The sequence below is a fragment of the Anas platyrhynchos genome, chromosome W, assembly GCF_047663525.1.
Source record: "Anas platyrhynchos isolate ZD024472 breed Pekin duck chromosome W, IASCAAS_PekinDuck_T2T, whole genome shotgun sequence".
In the NCBI taxonomy this organism is placed as follows: domain Eukaryota; kingdom Metazoa; phylum Chordata; class Aves; order Anseriformes; family Anatidae; genus Anas; species Anas platyrhynchos.
In genome coordinates, this window is record NC_092620.1 from 9815212 (window position 1) to 9829809 (window position 14598).

At 43.3% G+C, this 14598-nt stretch overlaps 1 protein-coding gene across 3 annotated transcripts in view; it reads right to left on the reverse strand.

The window, feature by feature from the left end:
- The window catches only part of LOC113842230 (uncharacterized), a 58627-nt gene that overhangs the window by 31806 nt on the left and 12223 nt on the right, over positions 1-14598 (reverse strand). Inside the window, exon 3 of one of the 3 annotated variants that reach the window (XR_003494551.3) lies at positions 1406-7987. Coding sequence is in view for 1 of the 3 variants with exons in the window: in XM_072030627.1 (XP_071886728.1) it covers positions 8013-9575 (1563 nt within the window). In the remaining 2 variants the exon portion in view is untranslated. Of the gene's footprint in view, positions 1-1405; positions 10261-14598 lie in introns of those variants that run through there. The other 2 variants (XR_003494550.3, XM_072030627.1) reach the window with 2 other exon arrangements.

The following is a 14598-nucleotide window of genomic DNA, read 5'->3' on the forward strand; positions in this document are numbered from 1 at the left end:
GGCATTGAGGAGTCCATGTTTTGTCGCCTCCAGGCTCCTGATGGTGTGGGACACACCTGGGAAAGGCTGAGGGCAATGCTGGAGGACCCGGGGAAACCCAGGTGGTTGGAGGCATACCTCCAATGCTGTGCTAGGGAAATACATGTATATACATGTATATGTAGGAATATCTGTATTCTGGCTAAGCAAGTATGCAGGAGTTGTGTAGGATGTCAGAAGGTAAATAGGAAAATTATCTGCAGTCAGTCCAAAGCGGGGCGAGAACCAGGAATTCAACCCTTCCAAAGTATACAGGTAGATTTTACAGAACTCCCTAGAGTACGTAGATTTAATAGTTACTAGTCTTGGTCAATCATTTGTCAGGCTGGGTGGAAACTTTCCCATCAGTATCTGCTGCTGCGAATGCGGTAGCTAAGGTAATTCTAGAATAGATAATTCCTAAGTATGAGACCTGAGAGACTGTTCCTATAGGCGAACCTTTAAAATTAAAAATAAGGAGGAGGTGTGAATCATAGTTGTAAATTGACATTTAACTTTTCCTTAGGAAAAATTAATGAATACCACGTGTAATTGGGAAAAAGAGTTGGATTACATAGAATTAGAGTGTTTCCAGGGTATTCTGGTTTTTATATTAGTATCTTGATTATTCTCCATACTGATGAAAATTCACGGGACAATAATACTGATCCTAGGTGTAGAAATGTTACGTGTGAGATAGGAAATTATCCATACAGTACCAAATATGGTAGCTACAGGAATGCTAATATGTATAATGCACATCAGACACAACATGGGAATCATCCTGTAACCAGATGGCCAGTCCCAAACGGCAAGGGGTGGTAATGGCTATGTGGTAATAAAGCGAGGAATGTGTTGCCCTGAGGATGGAAGAGAGATTATACCCTGGGGGCGATAATTCCAAATGTAACTATTATTGAAGACATACAAAGCCAAAGCCCCCTTGGGACCCTTTCGCGTTAAGGGGTGTAGCTGATTAACCGTTATGGGCCCGGTCGGATTCAGGGTACTGAACTATCACAATCACAGATTTCACCAATAGCGCATTAACCGTTAGGGGTCCAGTCAGATTCACCAATAAAGCATTAACCGTTAGGGGTCTGGTTGGATTCAGAACACTGAACCATCACAGTCACAGATTCACCAATAACGTATAACCACCCTTACCCTAGTTGCGCTTAATGAGAGCTATAACAATGCAATCAAGTGTGATTTATTACAGCAACAGGTACACAGGTTCTTTGGATTGCCGGCGATAGTGACTGTCTGCAAAAGCAAGCTAGCATGCGTGAAATACACAGGTGTTACAGGTGGGCAGCCTAGAAATTAACGTGTTAAAAGGATCAAAGATTCTAGAAATTTTTATAACCAAGTGTTCAAATCTCACCCAAAGGTGTCCCAATGGGGGGGGGGGGAAGAGAAGCTCAGCCCGTCGACTGGTCCCAGGAGTCAGGAGGTCCTAAGGATGTTGTATTCCCTCGGGATAGTATCTTCCCTAACATCCCCTCTCTCTTAGGCCTATTTATATTATTTTGTATCTTTTAGGTGGAGCTTGAGTGGCTCTAGTCAAGCATATCTTAGTTATGATTGGTGAAAAGTTCTCCCGTCTCTGTTTAAAGTAATAGGCTCCAAGAAATTCAGAGTGCATGCTCGGTGAGGGGTGGTCGCACCTTGGAGGCGGGTAGCTTTTGGGATGGAGGTGTGTTTTGGTATTATAATGATATTATAATGAGCAAAAGTACACTAGGGGACAGCATTTGTCAAAACATGACAGGTCCTTGGCTCGGGGTAGCAAAAAGTGCAGCTTATCGGTCTCGGTGTGCACAAGAACAATTGAGTCCCCACCTGGTCACAGAGCCTAGCCGTGGTGTCTCCACTCCACTCTACGCTCCGTACTGTTCCTTAGAGCTAGCACACCAGGTTTCCCCAGCGCGATAGCATCTAAGGTTGGAAGCCTAGGGAACGCTCAGGTAATGCAGCTACACCCTACCCTGAAAGCCTCTTCAATGCTGTACATTTTCTTTAAAATGTGAATGTTAGTTTTATTTTCCTAGTTACTTCAGGCAGTTACACCACAGACCCATACACACAGAATTAAGAGGACTCCAGCTAATCTTCTAGTGAAAAGGAACAGGGAAATGTTGGAAAAACTCAAGAGTGGGGAATGTAAAAAGGTACAAAAGCAACAATAGGAGTAAGAAAAGAAGAGGAGGGGGGAATTGTGAGAATTAAAGTTGTATTTTTGCAGTGGAAAATTCCACTAACCTTGCATATTCAAAAGTGATTGGGAAGGCATAACAGAGGCATAGCAGTGTGGAGCATGTTAAGCAGATAAGGGGAAGGTCCCACTGTCCCAAAATACGGAGGACATCTAGGGAAAACAGGATGAGCAGTGCAAAATCTGTAAAAACAAAAAATCACAGGCCCTCTTGTCACAAGAGAAGAAGGAAAAAAAAAAGGAAAAGGAGAAATTAATGGTTGGTCAAATAAAATTGTACATATATGGCATAGAAGTGCGTCAAGTAGGTTGTGAACCTGTAGTACTCAGCCAATGAGAAAACGGGAGGAATCAAGTGTCAGGAAATAGGGAATATAAGCTTATGATATACTTTTGCTGTGCACTCCTGCTTGCAGGATGCCTGCCATTACAATCACGAATAAAAATGCTACCTCACTGAGATCCTTGCCTGAACCTGTGTTATTGGCTACAGATTGTTTCTCACATTACTGTTATCATTATCATTATTATTATTATTATTTGTCTTCCTTTTCTGTCCTATTAAACTGTCTTTATCTCAACCCACAAGCTTTTACTTTACTATTTCATTTCTTTTCATTTCCTTTTCCTTTTCATTTCATTTACTTTACTATTTCATATACTTTACTATTTCATTAAATTTCAGTTTATATACCACTGTTTCACTTTCAGTTTATATACCACACCTTTTATAGAATGGTTTGCATTACAAAATGGTTGTGGCATGTGTGTGTTGCTAGGAAACCAGGTGACATTCAGTGAGAACAAACCTGAATCAATATTATAGGATGAGGTTATGGGTTAGCATCTACCAATATGACATGGAGGCAGAGGAAAAAAGGTAAAGTAAATGAACTTGCTTTCATTTAAAGTATACATCAATCATTTTTCCTTCTGGTCATCTTGGCCATCAATGAATATTTCAAGAGGCAAAATCAAGAGTTTCATCTCCAGTCATTTCTTTAACTACCATTTTATTTGGACATTTAAGTTTAGATGAAACTCAACAACTGAACAAGTGACAAAGTGTTCATTCACTTCAGCAGGGCTTCATATACCACCTTTACATGCCAACAATGAACCAATGCCTTTTTGACTTGTCATCAGCTAAGCACCCAGAAATACTTTAGCCTTCATTCAAAATTGGTAACTTGGTCACTTTCCATACACAATATAAAATGTTACCATTATAAGCTTTAGTTACCACAGTTAATTTTTAGGCATTTAATCTAGTGGCCTGAATTGAAAGGTTCATATTCCTTATAGCCTTATCAAGCTTTCAGTACTTAAAGGGGTGGTGAGGCAATGGAACAGATTACCCAGAGAAGTTGGGGATGCCACATCCTTGGAAGTATTCAAGGACTTTGAGCAACCTGGTCTAGTGGGAGGTGTCCATACCCACAACAGGGGGGTGGTGGAATTAGATGATCTTTAAGATCCCTTCCAACCTAAATCATTCTATGATTCTATGATTCCTCAGTTCCCATTGCAATGAGTGGAGGAAAAGGGGCACTCTTGCAGAGTGCTGTTCACAGCACCCAGATTAGGCTCCTGCTCTGAACACCATCTCATCTTCTTCTAACGATATAGGAAGCAGACAGATTTCCTTCCTAACCTGGACACCCAAGTCTGGCGTCTTGCATAGAGAGAATAACTGCTCCCAATGTTCAGTGCAGTTTTCAAACTTAACTAGTAATTGCTATCATTGGGAAATATTTATGTAGTCATTATCCAATATACATGTATGCAGCATAATCACAGAATCACAGAATCACAGAATTTCTAGGTTGGAAGAGACCTCAAGATCATCGAGTCCAACCTCTGACCTAACGCTAACAGTCCCCACTAAACCATATCCCTAAGCTCTACATCTATAAGTAGTAATATACAAGGATAGACCATTATGTCATTAAGACTGCAATGAAGACAAGATGCAGTTATTATGGTGACTTTCATTAGACCCCAGATTCAACCCAGTATGAGCTAAGGCTCGGAAAGGTGAACAAACAAATTTGAAAACCAAGGCAATAATTGATTAAACCTGACATAAGAGGACAAAGTGTCCATATTAAGTATATCCCATTTTCTGGAAATGTAACCTTTTAGGACAGGTTAAATCAACTGAATGAAAATATATTAAGCATTTCAAAAAAGAAGATTAGAAGCTATTTGGGGCAACTTACACATTATTACAGTCCCTATGAAAAGTTTAGCATGCATCTAAATCATGGAGCTCATGCACACCGTGTTCCCTTGACATACCCTATGCTTACTCAAGGATGCTGCCTTATTCTGGCCCATCATCTAAACTTGAAATACCTGCAGTCAGTCTCAGTTTATAATAACACCCACAACTGCATTTCAGGGCTCTGCTTGGAGACTAATGGCCTATTACTATGCCTTGGGTCACGTGTTTATCCCTGTCAATCATCAAAACAGCAGCAATGTTCATCCTTGATCATTATTACTTCAGTCAATATCAGTCTATTTACTAAGCATATCGGTTTTTCCCAAGGTGGCTAGGATGTGATAACTGCATATCTGCAAGCAAACCAGATCATTCCCTACCACTATCCATGTTATGTATAAAAATAATTATTCCAGGTGGTTCAAAGCAATTAGCTGTGTGCCTAACTACTCACCTAAGCATTCTGGGATTGCATAATAAAATACTACATGTCATGTCTTATCACTTAATTATTATCAGCCTCCAGAATTTCAGTAAACTCAATATACTGTATAGTGAGGTTATACTAAGCCAGAGGCATTGTATCACAAGTAGAAAGAGAGCTATATCATTATATTGTACTGGATACACTATTACCCCAACACAGAAAACTTTTCAGTCTCATATTCTGGCTAGAAAAAAAATGTGTTTATAGTAGACCTTTTTCCAGTGTGCCTGAATTTTAAATTCACAGAGATACGATAAATTCCTGTCCCGGTTTCAGCTAGTATAGAGTTAATTTTCTTCCTAGCACCTGATATGGTGCTGTGTTTTGGATTTGGGTTGAGAATAATGCTGATAACATGCTGATGTTTTAATTGTTGCAGAGCAGTGCTTACACTAAGCCAAGGACTTTTCAGCTTCTCATACTGTCCTGCCAGCAAGAAGGGTGGGGGTGTACAAGGAGCTGGGAGGGGACAGACTGACCCAAACATCTGACATCATGCTGAACAATTAATATGGGGTGACTGGCTGGGGTGGGGGGGCTGCTGCTCAGGGATAGGCTGGGCATCGGTCAGCGGGTGGTGAGCAATTGCATTGTGCATCACTTGTTTTGTACACATTTGTCCTGGTTTCAGTTAGAACAGAATTAATTTTCTTCCTAGTAGCTGGTGGAATGCTGTGTTTTGGCTTAGGATGAGAAGAGTGCTGATAACACCCCGATGCTTTAATTGTTGCAGAGCAGTGCTTATACTAAGCCAAGGACATCTCAGCCTTTTGCTCTGTCCTGCCAACGGGCAGGCTGGGGGTGCAGTAAGACCTGGGAGGGGACAGACCCAGGACAGGTGACCCAAACTAGCCAAAGGGGTATTCCATACCATCTGACGTCATGCTAAACAATATATAGGGGTGGCTAGCCGGGGGGAGGGGGCCGGACTGCTCGGGGTTAGGCTGGGCATCGGTCAGCGAGTGGTGAGCAATTGCATTGTGCATCACTTGTTTGTACATACTATTACTTTCGTATTATCACCATTGTATCATTATTATTATTATTGTTATTATTATTTTGTTATTATTATTTTCTTGTCTTATTAAACTGTCTTTATCTCAACTCACGGGCTTCACTCTCCATTTCTCTCCCCCGTCCCAGAGAGGGAGGGGGGAGGGTGAGCGAACGGCTGCGTGGTGTTTAGCTGCCGGCCGGGTTAAACCACGACAACATTGTTATTATTATTATTGTTATTATTTTATTTCTTTTCTTTCCTAATAAAATGTCTTTATCTCAACACATAAGCTTTTACTTTTTTTCTTGATTCTCTCCCCCATCCCGCTGTGAGGGGAGGGTGAGTGAACGGCTGTGTGGTGCTTAGCTGCCAGATGGGTTAAACCACAACTTCCTTTGTTAGTATTATCACAGCATGCTAAAAGTGTATCTGGAGAGTAGATGAGCAGACCTCAGATGAGATGTCTCAGGCTAAGAGACAGCAAAAGGGAAAACAAACAAGATTGATAATTCTCTCATGTTATGAAATCTCACATTCAACTAATTTACATGGTGACAGCATCTCTCTGCTTTTTAAATCAATGACATCAAGCAGATAAATGATTAAGGTAAAGAAAATAATAGAGGAACATTAGGAGAAAAATCCTTAAAAGTCAAATATACATGTAGGAAATTGAGGGGAAGAAAATAAATGTAAACAAAAATGCAGAGAATAAATACATTTATTTTTGCTAAGAACTGAATATCTTCTAGCAGAACATGGCTAAATGTGGCCAATAATTTGAAAAATTATTAATCCTTGGTACATCTCCTTTTATCATGTATTTCAAACAGCTTTCAAAAGAATAGCAAGTATTACTATCTGCTGTTTATAAATGAGAAAGCACGAGAATAATGATGGTCAAATATGTGATTCAATATAAATGCATTTGTGACAAATATAAAACACATTGGTTCCATTAGCAAATTGACTCCTCTCATTCTTTCAGAATTATATTAGCTTACTTTACTTGCTAAAATAATATTTTACTATTTTTTAACTGCCATTAGCAGTAGAGAACAAATTCAGATCTTGGAAGATGAGATGGTGTGGTGGTTTTACTCAGGTGGGCAGCCAAGCTCCACCACAACCGCTCTCTCACTCCCCCTCTCCTCAAAGAGGAAGGGGGAGAAAATACAACACAGAGAACTCAAGGTTTGAGATGAGAAAGGTTTAATTAAAGGGAAAGGGAATGGGGAGAAAAAGAAACAAAAGAAACAATAAGTCCGTGCGGAAGCACAGAGAGAGGGAAAAAAAATTATTCTCTACTTCCCATCAACGAGCAGTGTTCGGCCACGTCCTGGGAAGCAGGGCCTCAAAACGCGTAGTGGTTGTTCAGGAGGAACAACCTCCTCCCCCACGAGAGCCCCCCTTTTTATTGCTGAGTGTGACATCAGGTGTTATGGAATATCCCTTTGGTTGGTTTAGGTCAGCTGTCCTGGCGATGTCCCCTCCCCATCACTTGCCCACCCCCTGCTGGCTCTTGGGGGCTTGGAAGGAGTCCTGATGCTGTGCCAGCACTATGCAGCAATAGACACAACACTGGAGTGATATCAGTGCTGTGCCAGCACTATGCAGCAATAGACACAACACTGGAGTGATATCAGTGCTGTTCCAGCTACGAGTGCAGAGCACAGCACTGTGTGGGCTGCTGCAGGGAAAGGTGACTCCAGCCCAGACGGACCCAACACAACCTCCACCCCTTATTTCATAACATTTGTGTCACAATCAAGTACCACACAGTTTAGTATATAGATGCTCTCATCACCTTTGTTCTCTGTCCATTGAAGCATTTATATGTCTGTACTTATTTTCATTCCATAGGTCTTTTTCCAAAATGTTCATAAAAACTGTTGATGGTTTCAGCTTCATCTGTCAAAGTGGTCACTCAGGGCAGGCGAAGTTGGTTTTCTCGACACCAGCACCAGCTTACCTCACGTCACTGTTGCACTTGCCTGGTTCCTTGCAAAGTTGACCTGTCGTTGGTTCTGCAGTGTCCTCCTACAACACATAACTTGGATGACAGTTATAATTTTCTCCCAGTGTCAAATCTCCTTGAGGCACACACTTGATATCCCCATCCTTCTGCATTACCCACCAGGTATACACCGGTCCTTGGGCAAAGACAATCCCACGAGTGGGTTTGCCTTTTGGCAGAGGCAACCCACAACACCTTCCCCATCCACTTTCCCACATGCACTACAGGGACTTTAGCTTCTCCCACAGTGTGTAGGGGTTTTGTTTCAGCAGGACCAGGACGGCTGTCAGACCCCCTGTTGTTAACTAGACAAGTGGCCTCTGGTAGATTTATATCCCAATGTTTCCACGTCCCAGCACCCAATGCTCGCAGAATAGTTTTTAACAGTCCATTGTACCTCTCAACCTTCCCAGAGGCTTGTGGGTGATAAGGGATGTAATACACCCACTCAATGCCATGGCTCTTGGCCCAGGAGGTGACCAAATTGTTTCGGAAATGACTACCATTGTCGGACTCAATTCTCTCTGGTGTACCATGTCGCCACAGCACCTGTCTTTCCAGGCCCAAGATAGTGTTTCGGGCCATGGCATGCTTTACTGGATATGTTTCCAGCCACCCAGTAGTTGCTTCTACCATGGTGAGTATGTAACGTTTGCCTTGGTGGGTTTGTGGGAATGGTCCAATATAGTCAATTTGCCAGGCCTCATCATTTCGAAATCCAAGCCATCTCCCCCTATTCCAGGGAGTCTTTACCCTCATGGCTCGTTTGATTGCAGCACAGGTCTCACACTGATGGGTAACCTGTGTAATGGCCTCAATGGTCAGGTCCACCCCTCGATCACGAGCCCATCTGTATGTGGCATCCCTTCGTAGATGTCCTGATGTTTCATGGGCCCATCGAGCTACAAACAGCTCACCCTTACGTCCCCAGTCCAGGTCCACCTGAGCCACTTCAATTTTCGAAGCTCGATCTACTTCTTCATTGTTCTGATGTTCTTCGGTAGCACGATTCTTAGGCATATGGGCATCTACATGACGTACCTTTACAGCCAGGTTTTCTACCCAGGCAGCAATATCTTGACACAGGGTAGCAGCCCAGACAGGTTTACCTCTGTGCTGCCAGTTGCTCTCTTTCCATTGCTGCAGCCACCCCCACAGAGCATTTGCCACCATCCATGAGTCAGTGTAGAGATACAGTACCAACCATTTTTCTCTTTCAGCAATCTCTAGGGCCAGTTGTATAGCTTTCACTTCTGCATACTGACTTGACTCACCTTCCCCTTCCATGGCCTCCACAACTTGTCGTGTGGGACTCCACACAGCAGCTTTCCACTTCCAATGGCTCCCTACCACACGGCAGGATCCGTCAGTAAACAACACATACTGCTTTCTGTCTTCTGGCAACTCATTGTATGGTGGTGCTTCTTCAGCACGAGTTACCTCTTCTGTCGGTACTCCAAAATCCCTGCCCTCCAGCCAGTCCATAATCTCTTCCAGGATTCCCAGGCGGTTGGGTTTCCCCATTCGAGCCCGCTGTGTAATTAACGCTACCCATTTACTCCACGTAGCGTCGGTTGCATGGTGTGTAGTGGGGATTTTCCCTTTGAACATCCAATGTAACACAGGTAGCTGTAGGGCCAAGAGGAGTTGTACTTCTGTACCAACAACTTCTGAAGCGGCTTGAATCCCCTCATATGCTGTTAATATTTCTTTTTCAGTTGGTGTGTAACTGGCTTCTGATCCTCGATAGCCCCGGCTCCAGAACCCCAGAGGTCATAGAATCACAGAATCACAGAATTGTCTAGGTTGGAAGAGACCTCAAGATCATCGAGTTCAACCTCTGACCTAACACTAACAAGTCCTCCACTAAACCATATCACTAAGTTCAACATCTAAACGTCTTTTAAAGACCTCCAGGGATGGTGACTCCACCACTTCCCTGGGCAGCCCGTTCCAATGCCTAACAACCCTCTCAGTAAAGAAGTTCTTCCTAATATCCAACCTAAAACACCCCAGGTGCAACTTTAGCCTGTTCCCCCTTGTCTTGTCACCAGGCACGTGGGAGAATAGACCAACCCCCACCTTGCTACAGCCTCCTTTAATGTACTTATGAAGAGTGATAAGGTCGCCCCTGAGCCTCCTTTTCTCCAGGCTGAACAAACCCAGCTCCCTCAGCCACTCCTCGTAAGACTTGTTCTCCAAACCCCTCATCAGCTTCGTCGCCCCTCTCTGGACTCGCTCGAGCACCTCGATGTCCTTCTTCCACAACACTGGAGTGATTTCAGTGCTGTTCCACCTACGAGTGCAGAGCACAGCACTGTGTGGTCTGCTGCAAGGGAAGGTGACTCCATCCCAACAGACCCAACAGAGATGAATTTTATTCTGATTTACTTACCATCAAAATAATTGTTAATTAAATTCTCAGTGCAAAATATCACTGTAGATGCATCAGCCCAAAATAATCCAGCTTGACTTTCAGTGTTTATTATATTCTAGTGTATGTTTTCCTGTTCATGTTCAGGAAAACAAAACAAAACAAACAAAAAAAAAAAAAGCAAAGCAAACCAACCAACCAACCTACCTAAAAAAAAAAAAAACGGAACCAAAATCCCTTTTAAATGGAAATTTGTCTGGAAGTCACTGGAAAAGAATTCTTCTGGAATAAAACTTTTAGTGGCTACCCTCAGTGAGAAAGCAAGGCAAAATAAGTTAGATGTCCCTGACTAGTGCTTGTGCATTTGTTGCTGGTGAAATTAATAGTGGATGGTCAGGCTAAGTCAACAGTAACACAATGAGATTGATAAAAGGAGGCAGGGGTCTGCATGCAAACTTGCAATCTTGCAATTTCTCCCCAAAGGCATGGAGTTCAGTATGCTTGTGTATAGTATGATCGCTCTGAAAAATGCTTACTCACAAGAGCATCCCATAAACTTTCAGACTTGGAGCCAGAACACCTTGGCATTGCCTGAAAAGAAGTTAAAAAGCAGCACACTATAGCAATCCTGCTATATGATTCTATGCTGCTACTTTGGACAAACAGTCCCGTTAACTGCAGCAGGTTTTTTTTATTGTAGTCAGTAGGTCCATGGAAATCTGCAGGTGCTATCTCAGGGGATGTGGAAGGCAACTTGGAAAATCTAGTCTGTTGTATGTTGCAGGAAGAACAGCTGAAAACATGACAGACACCAGTATGGTCAGATCATGCTCTCTTTTTATTACCCGAATAGCCTGACAAATGGATGAGACACGATTGCTTACCAGTAAGGAAAGTGCAACTTCTGCTATACGTCTGGAAGCCGTGCCAGCTGCAACCTTAGAAACTATTTGTGAAAGAGCCTGCTGGTGGTCATTTGTTAGTGTAATCTGCGGCTCTGCACTCCTGCCCCGCAATAAAGGTAGTAATATAGCTAAGTCGTCATTAGTAATCCGTACAATGTAGTGACCCCACTGAATATTACCCAGGAACATTTGTACATCTGTCAAATTATGTAATACCATAGTTATATCAACTATCTGTGGATGAATGGTAGAGTCTGATATGTTCCATCCCAAGTATAGCCATGGCTGTTTCCGTTGAACCTTCTCTGGGGCTATCTTCAACCCTTTTGCTTCCAAAGTATCCTGAATAAACTTTAAATCTGAATCCTGGAAGCATTCTGACCCGAATGTCATCCATATAATGGTAAATAATTATGTCACACCACGCTGTCCGAATTGCTTGTAATGCCCAGGCCACATATAATTGACATAATGTAGGGGAATTCTTCATCCCCTGCGGAAGCACTAGCCATTCATAGCGCTTTGCCGGGGCCTGTTTGTTAATGGAGGGTACCGTAAAAGCAAATCTCTGACAGTCCTTTACAGCCTGTGCCACCACATCTGGTTGCCTGGACTGATCAGCTCTCTGTACCCTTCCCAACATGTCCTCTACCGGTGTGGTTCTCGGCAGTGTAACTAAGATGTTTTGAGTTTTTGGGTTTGCATTGTCAAATGCAAGCATTTTAAACACACTGCTTTTAGACTCCGCTGTTAGATCAGGATGATCAGGAATTGCTGCCCACAACCGATCGATAAATTTAGCATATGGTTCCCCAGGGGCCTGTTCTACTGATGCGAACGGAGGTGCTTTCTTTTCCCCTGGGAGACTAAGAAGAGCCCTCAGTGTGAGCTGTGCAGCTGTTTGGTGAATAATCACAGGAACTGCAACTGAATCTGGGTATTGAGATAAGGACCTGTTCCCTTTAACATCTCTGCAGTAATCCCATACAGAGGGTCCCCCGGTTGACGCAGTCGACCCGCTTCCCCCTGTGGTAACTGCAACCATTCCCTTTCAAACAATAACAATTGGGAAGGAGTTAACAATAAGCGCGCCAAGTTTTGACAGTCAAGTGGACACATTAGTTCTGCCTGGAAAATCCATTGAATTATCTGTCGAGCCGCCTGGGATTGTAAACCATAGTCTGTAACCGTTTTTCGAGCTTGTAAAAGCTTGCAATCATGTGGCTGCCACAACCCGCTGCCTTGCACAGGGTCGATGATAATAGGGCAGGCCAAGGATGTAGCATGCCAATGTCCTTCTATGATGGCATCACGTATGACGTCGGAGCACCTGTCCCTCCTTGGTGCTGACAGCGTTGTAGCGATGGATAATGAAGGAGTTGGCTTCGGTGGGGCAGACGAGAGAGGAAGCTCCTCCGAATCCTTAATTTTTAAGTTCTCGAATTTCACTAGCAGTTCTTGGAACAACTCCTCCTCTGAAGGTCGGTTTTCGCAAGCTGCTGCTGCACCTCTCATTGCCAAAGCATACTGAGTGGATTTATTGCTGCCTGACAGTGGCACAGATGCTGGCAGCACAGCTTTATCAAGATTTTCTGGTGCAGGGGGTGGGGAGGGCAGCCCCCACTCCCCATCAGCACTCTGCTTCGATAGTCCCTCAGTTATTTCTGCCACTGATTGATTTATTGGAAAGGTCATACCCCGAACCGGGGTGGGTGCAGGAACCGACGAAAAAGATCGTGTCAGCTGCATTCCTGAGGTCTCAGGTTTTGTACTTGGTGGTCTGTCAGTCCCAGACGGTACTGACAAGGCTTGCACCGCCGCCATAGCGAGCTGCTGTTTGGTTTTCATATCACACAGCTCATTAATCACCGTGTGCCACGTCCCACTTACACCTTTATCTAACTTTCCACTTGAGATGGATTTATCCCATAAGCAATCTCCTACGTGCTGCCACTCATCTGGGCTAAACATTAGAAGGATTTCCTTCAGACAACCCTCCTTCTGAGCCTAGTGCACCAAGGATTTGATCTATTTTCTACATTGCAAGATACACCTGTCTTAGAGAGAATACTAGAGAGAAGCTGGATAGCTGCTTCCTTCTTCGTGGTTATGTCAGACAAGCCGCAGGGTCATGATCTCCACCCCTCTGCTATGTGCCAGCTTGCCACACGGTGCAGTCGTCTGCTGTTTCCACTGACGCCTCCGATCTCCCATAGCAACTCGGCCCCGGATATCCCGCGTCTCACCGCAATACGTCACTTTTCTGCGTCTCACTGTGATTGCTCTGTTCCTGTGTCTCACCGCTATCTCTGTATCTATCTCCGCGATCTCTGTATCTATCTCCGCATCTCACCGTGATCTCTCTATCTCCGCGTCTGCCAGGTCTCTCAGTGTCTCTCAGCGTCTGCGGGTCTCAGCCTGTTCGGGCGCCATATGTTGCAGGAAGAACGGCCAAAAACACGACAGACACTAGTATGGTCAGGTCATGCTCTCCCTTTATTACCTGAATAGCCTGACTTTTATAGCAAACTTAACAGGGGCGGATAGTGTCTCACACAAGATTATTGTTCAAGTGCACTCAGACAAACAACTGCAAGAAAACAACCCCACCTGCAAGAAAACAACCCCCTTGTGATTAGTAGTTATGTAGATCCCGTCCTTGAAGCCAGCTGCTGGCAACAATATTTTTCTAAATTCCTCAATTGGGCGATGTGGGAACACTGTCATGGGAACTTCTCATAGTTGCCCTGGTAGCTTGGTTTGCTCAGCTGCAGCAAGTCATGGCCTCCTTGCTGTTTCAAAAATACCTCAAGAGTCTCCCAATCTTTTCTTCTTCAATTTATGACTTTTACTGGTCCTTCTACTGTGGTCTTAATTACATTTTCCATTAAACTGGCCATGGGTGGCTGCTTAATACTCCCCACACAGAGACACTAATTGAATGAGAAGAAAATGTTATGGTGAAACTGGAGGCTTGAGCCTAGAGCTTTAAGATGCTGTAAAATGAAAAGGTAATCAGAGACTCCTCTGGGGATAAGCAAAACTTTTCATTGAATGATTTATCTACAATTATATTAATGTTAAAAATACAATGTGTGAATGCAGAAATATAACAACGAACTATTTTATGGTGCATGGGTCATAAGGAATTGTTTGGATGCCTTTTCTAAATGACAAAAGCTGCTGTGACTGAACTAACTTAGTGTAAAACCTCCATAGAAAACACGCAGTCCTTGTGGTAAGGATGTCCAAATAAATAACCTTGTTTCCGTAATTTCTCAGTAAAATTATTTCCTGTTACAGAGTTGATATATTATGGTTTGCATAAATGTGATATTCTCAATAAAATGTGAAA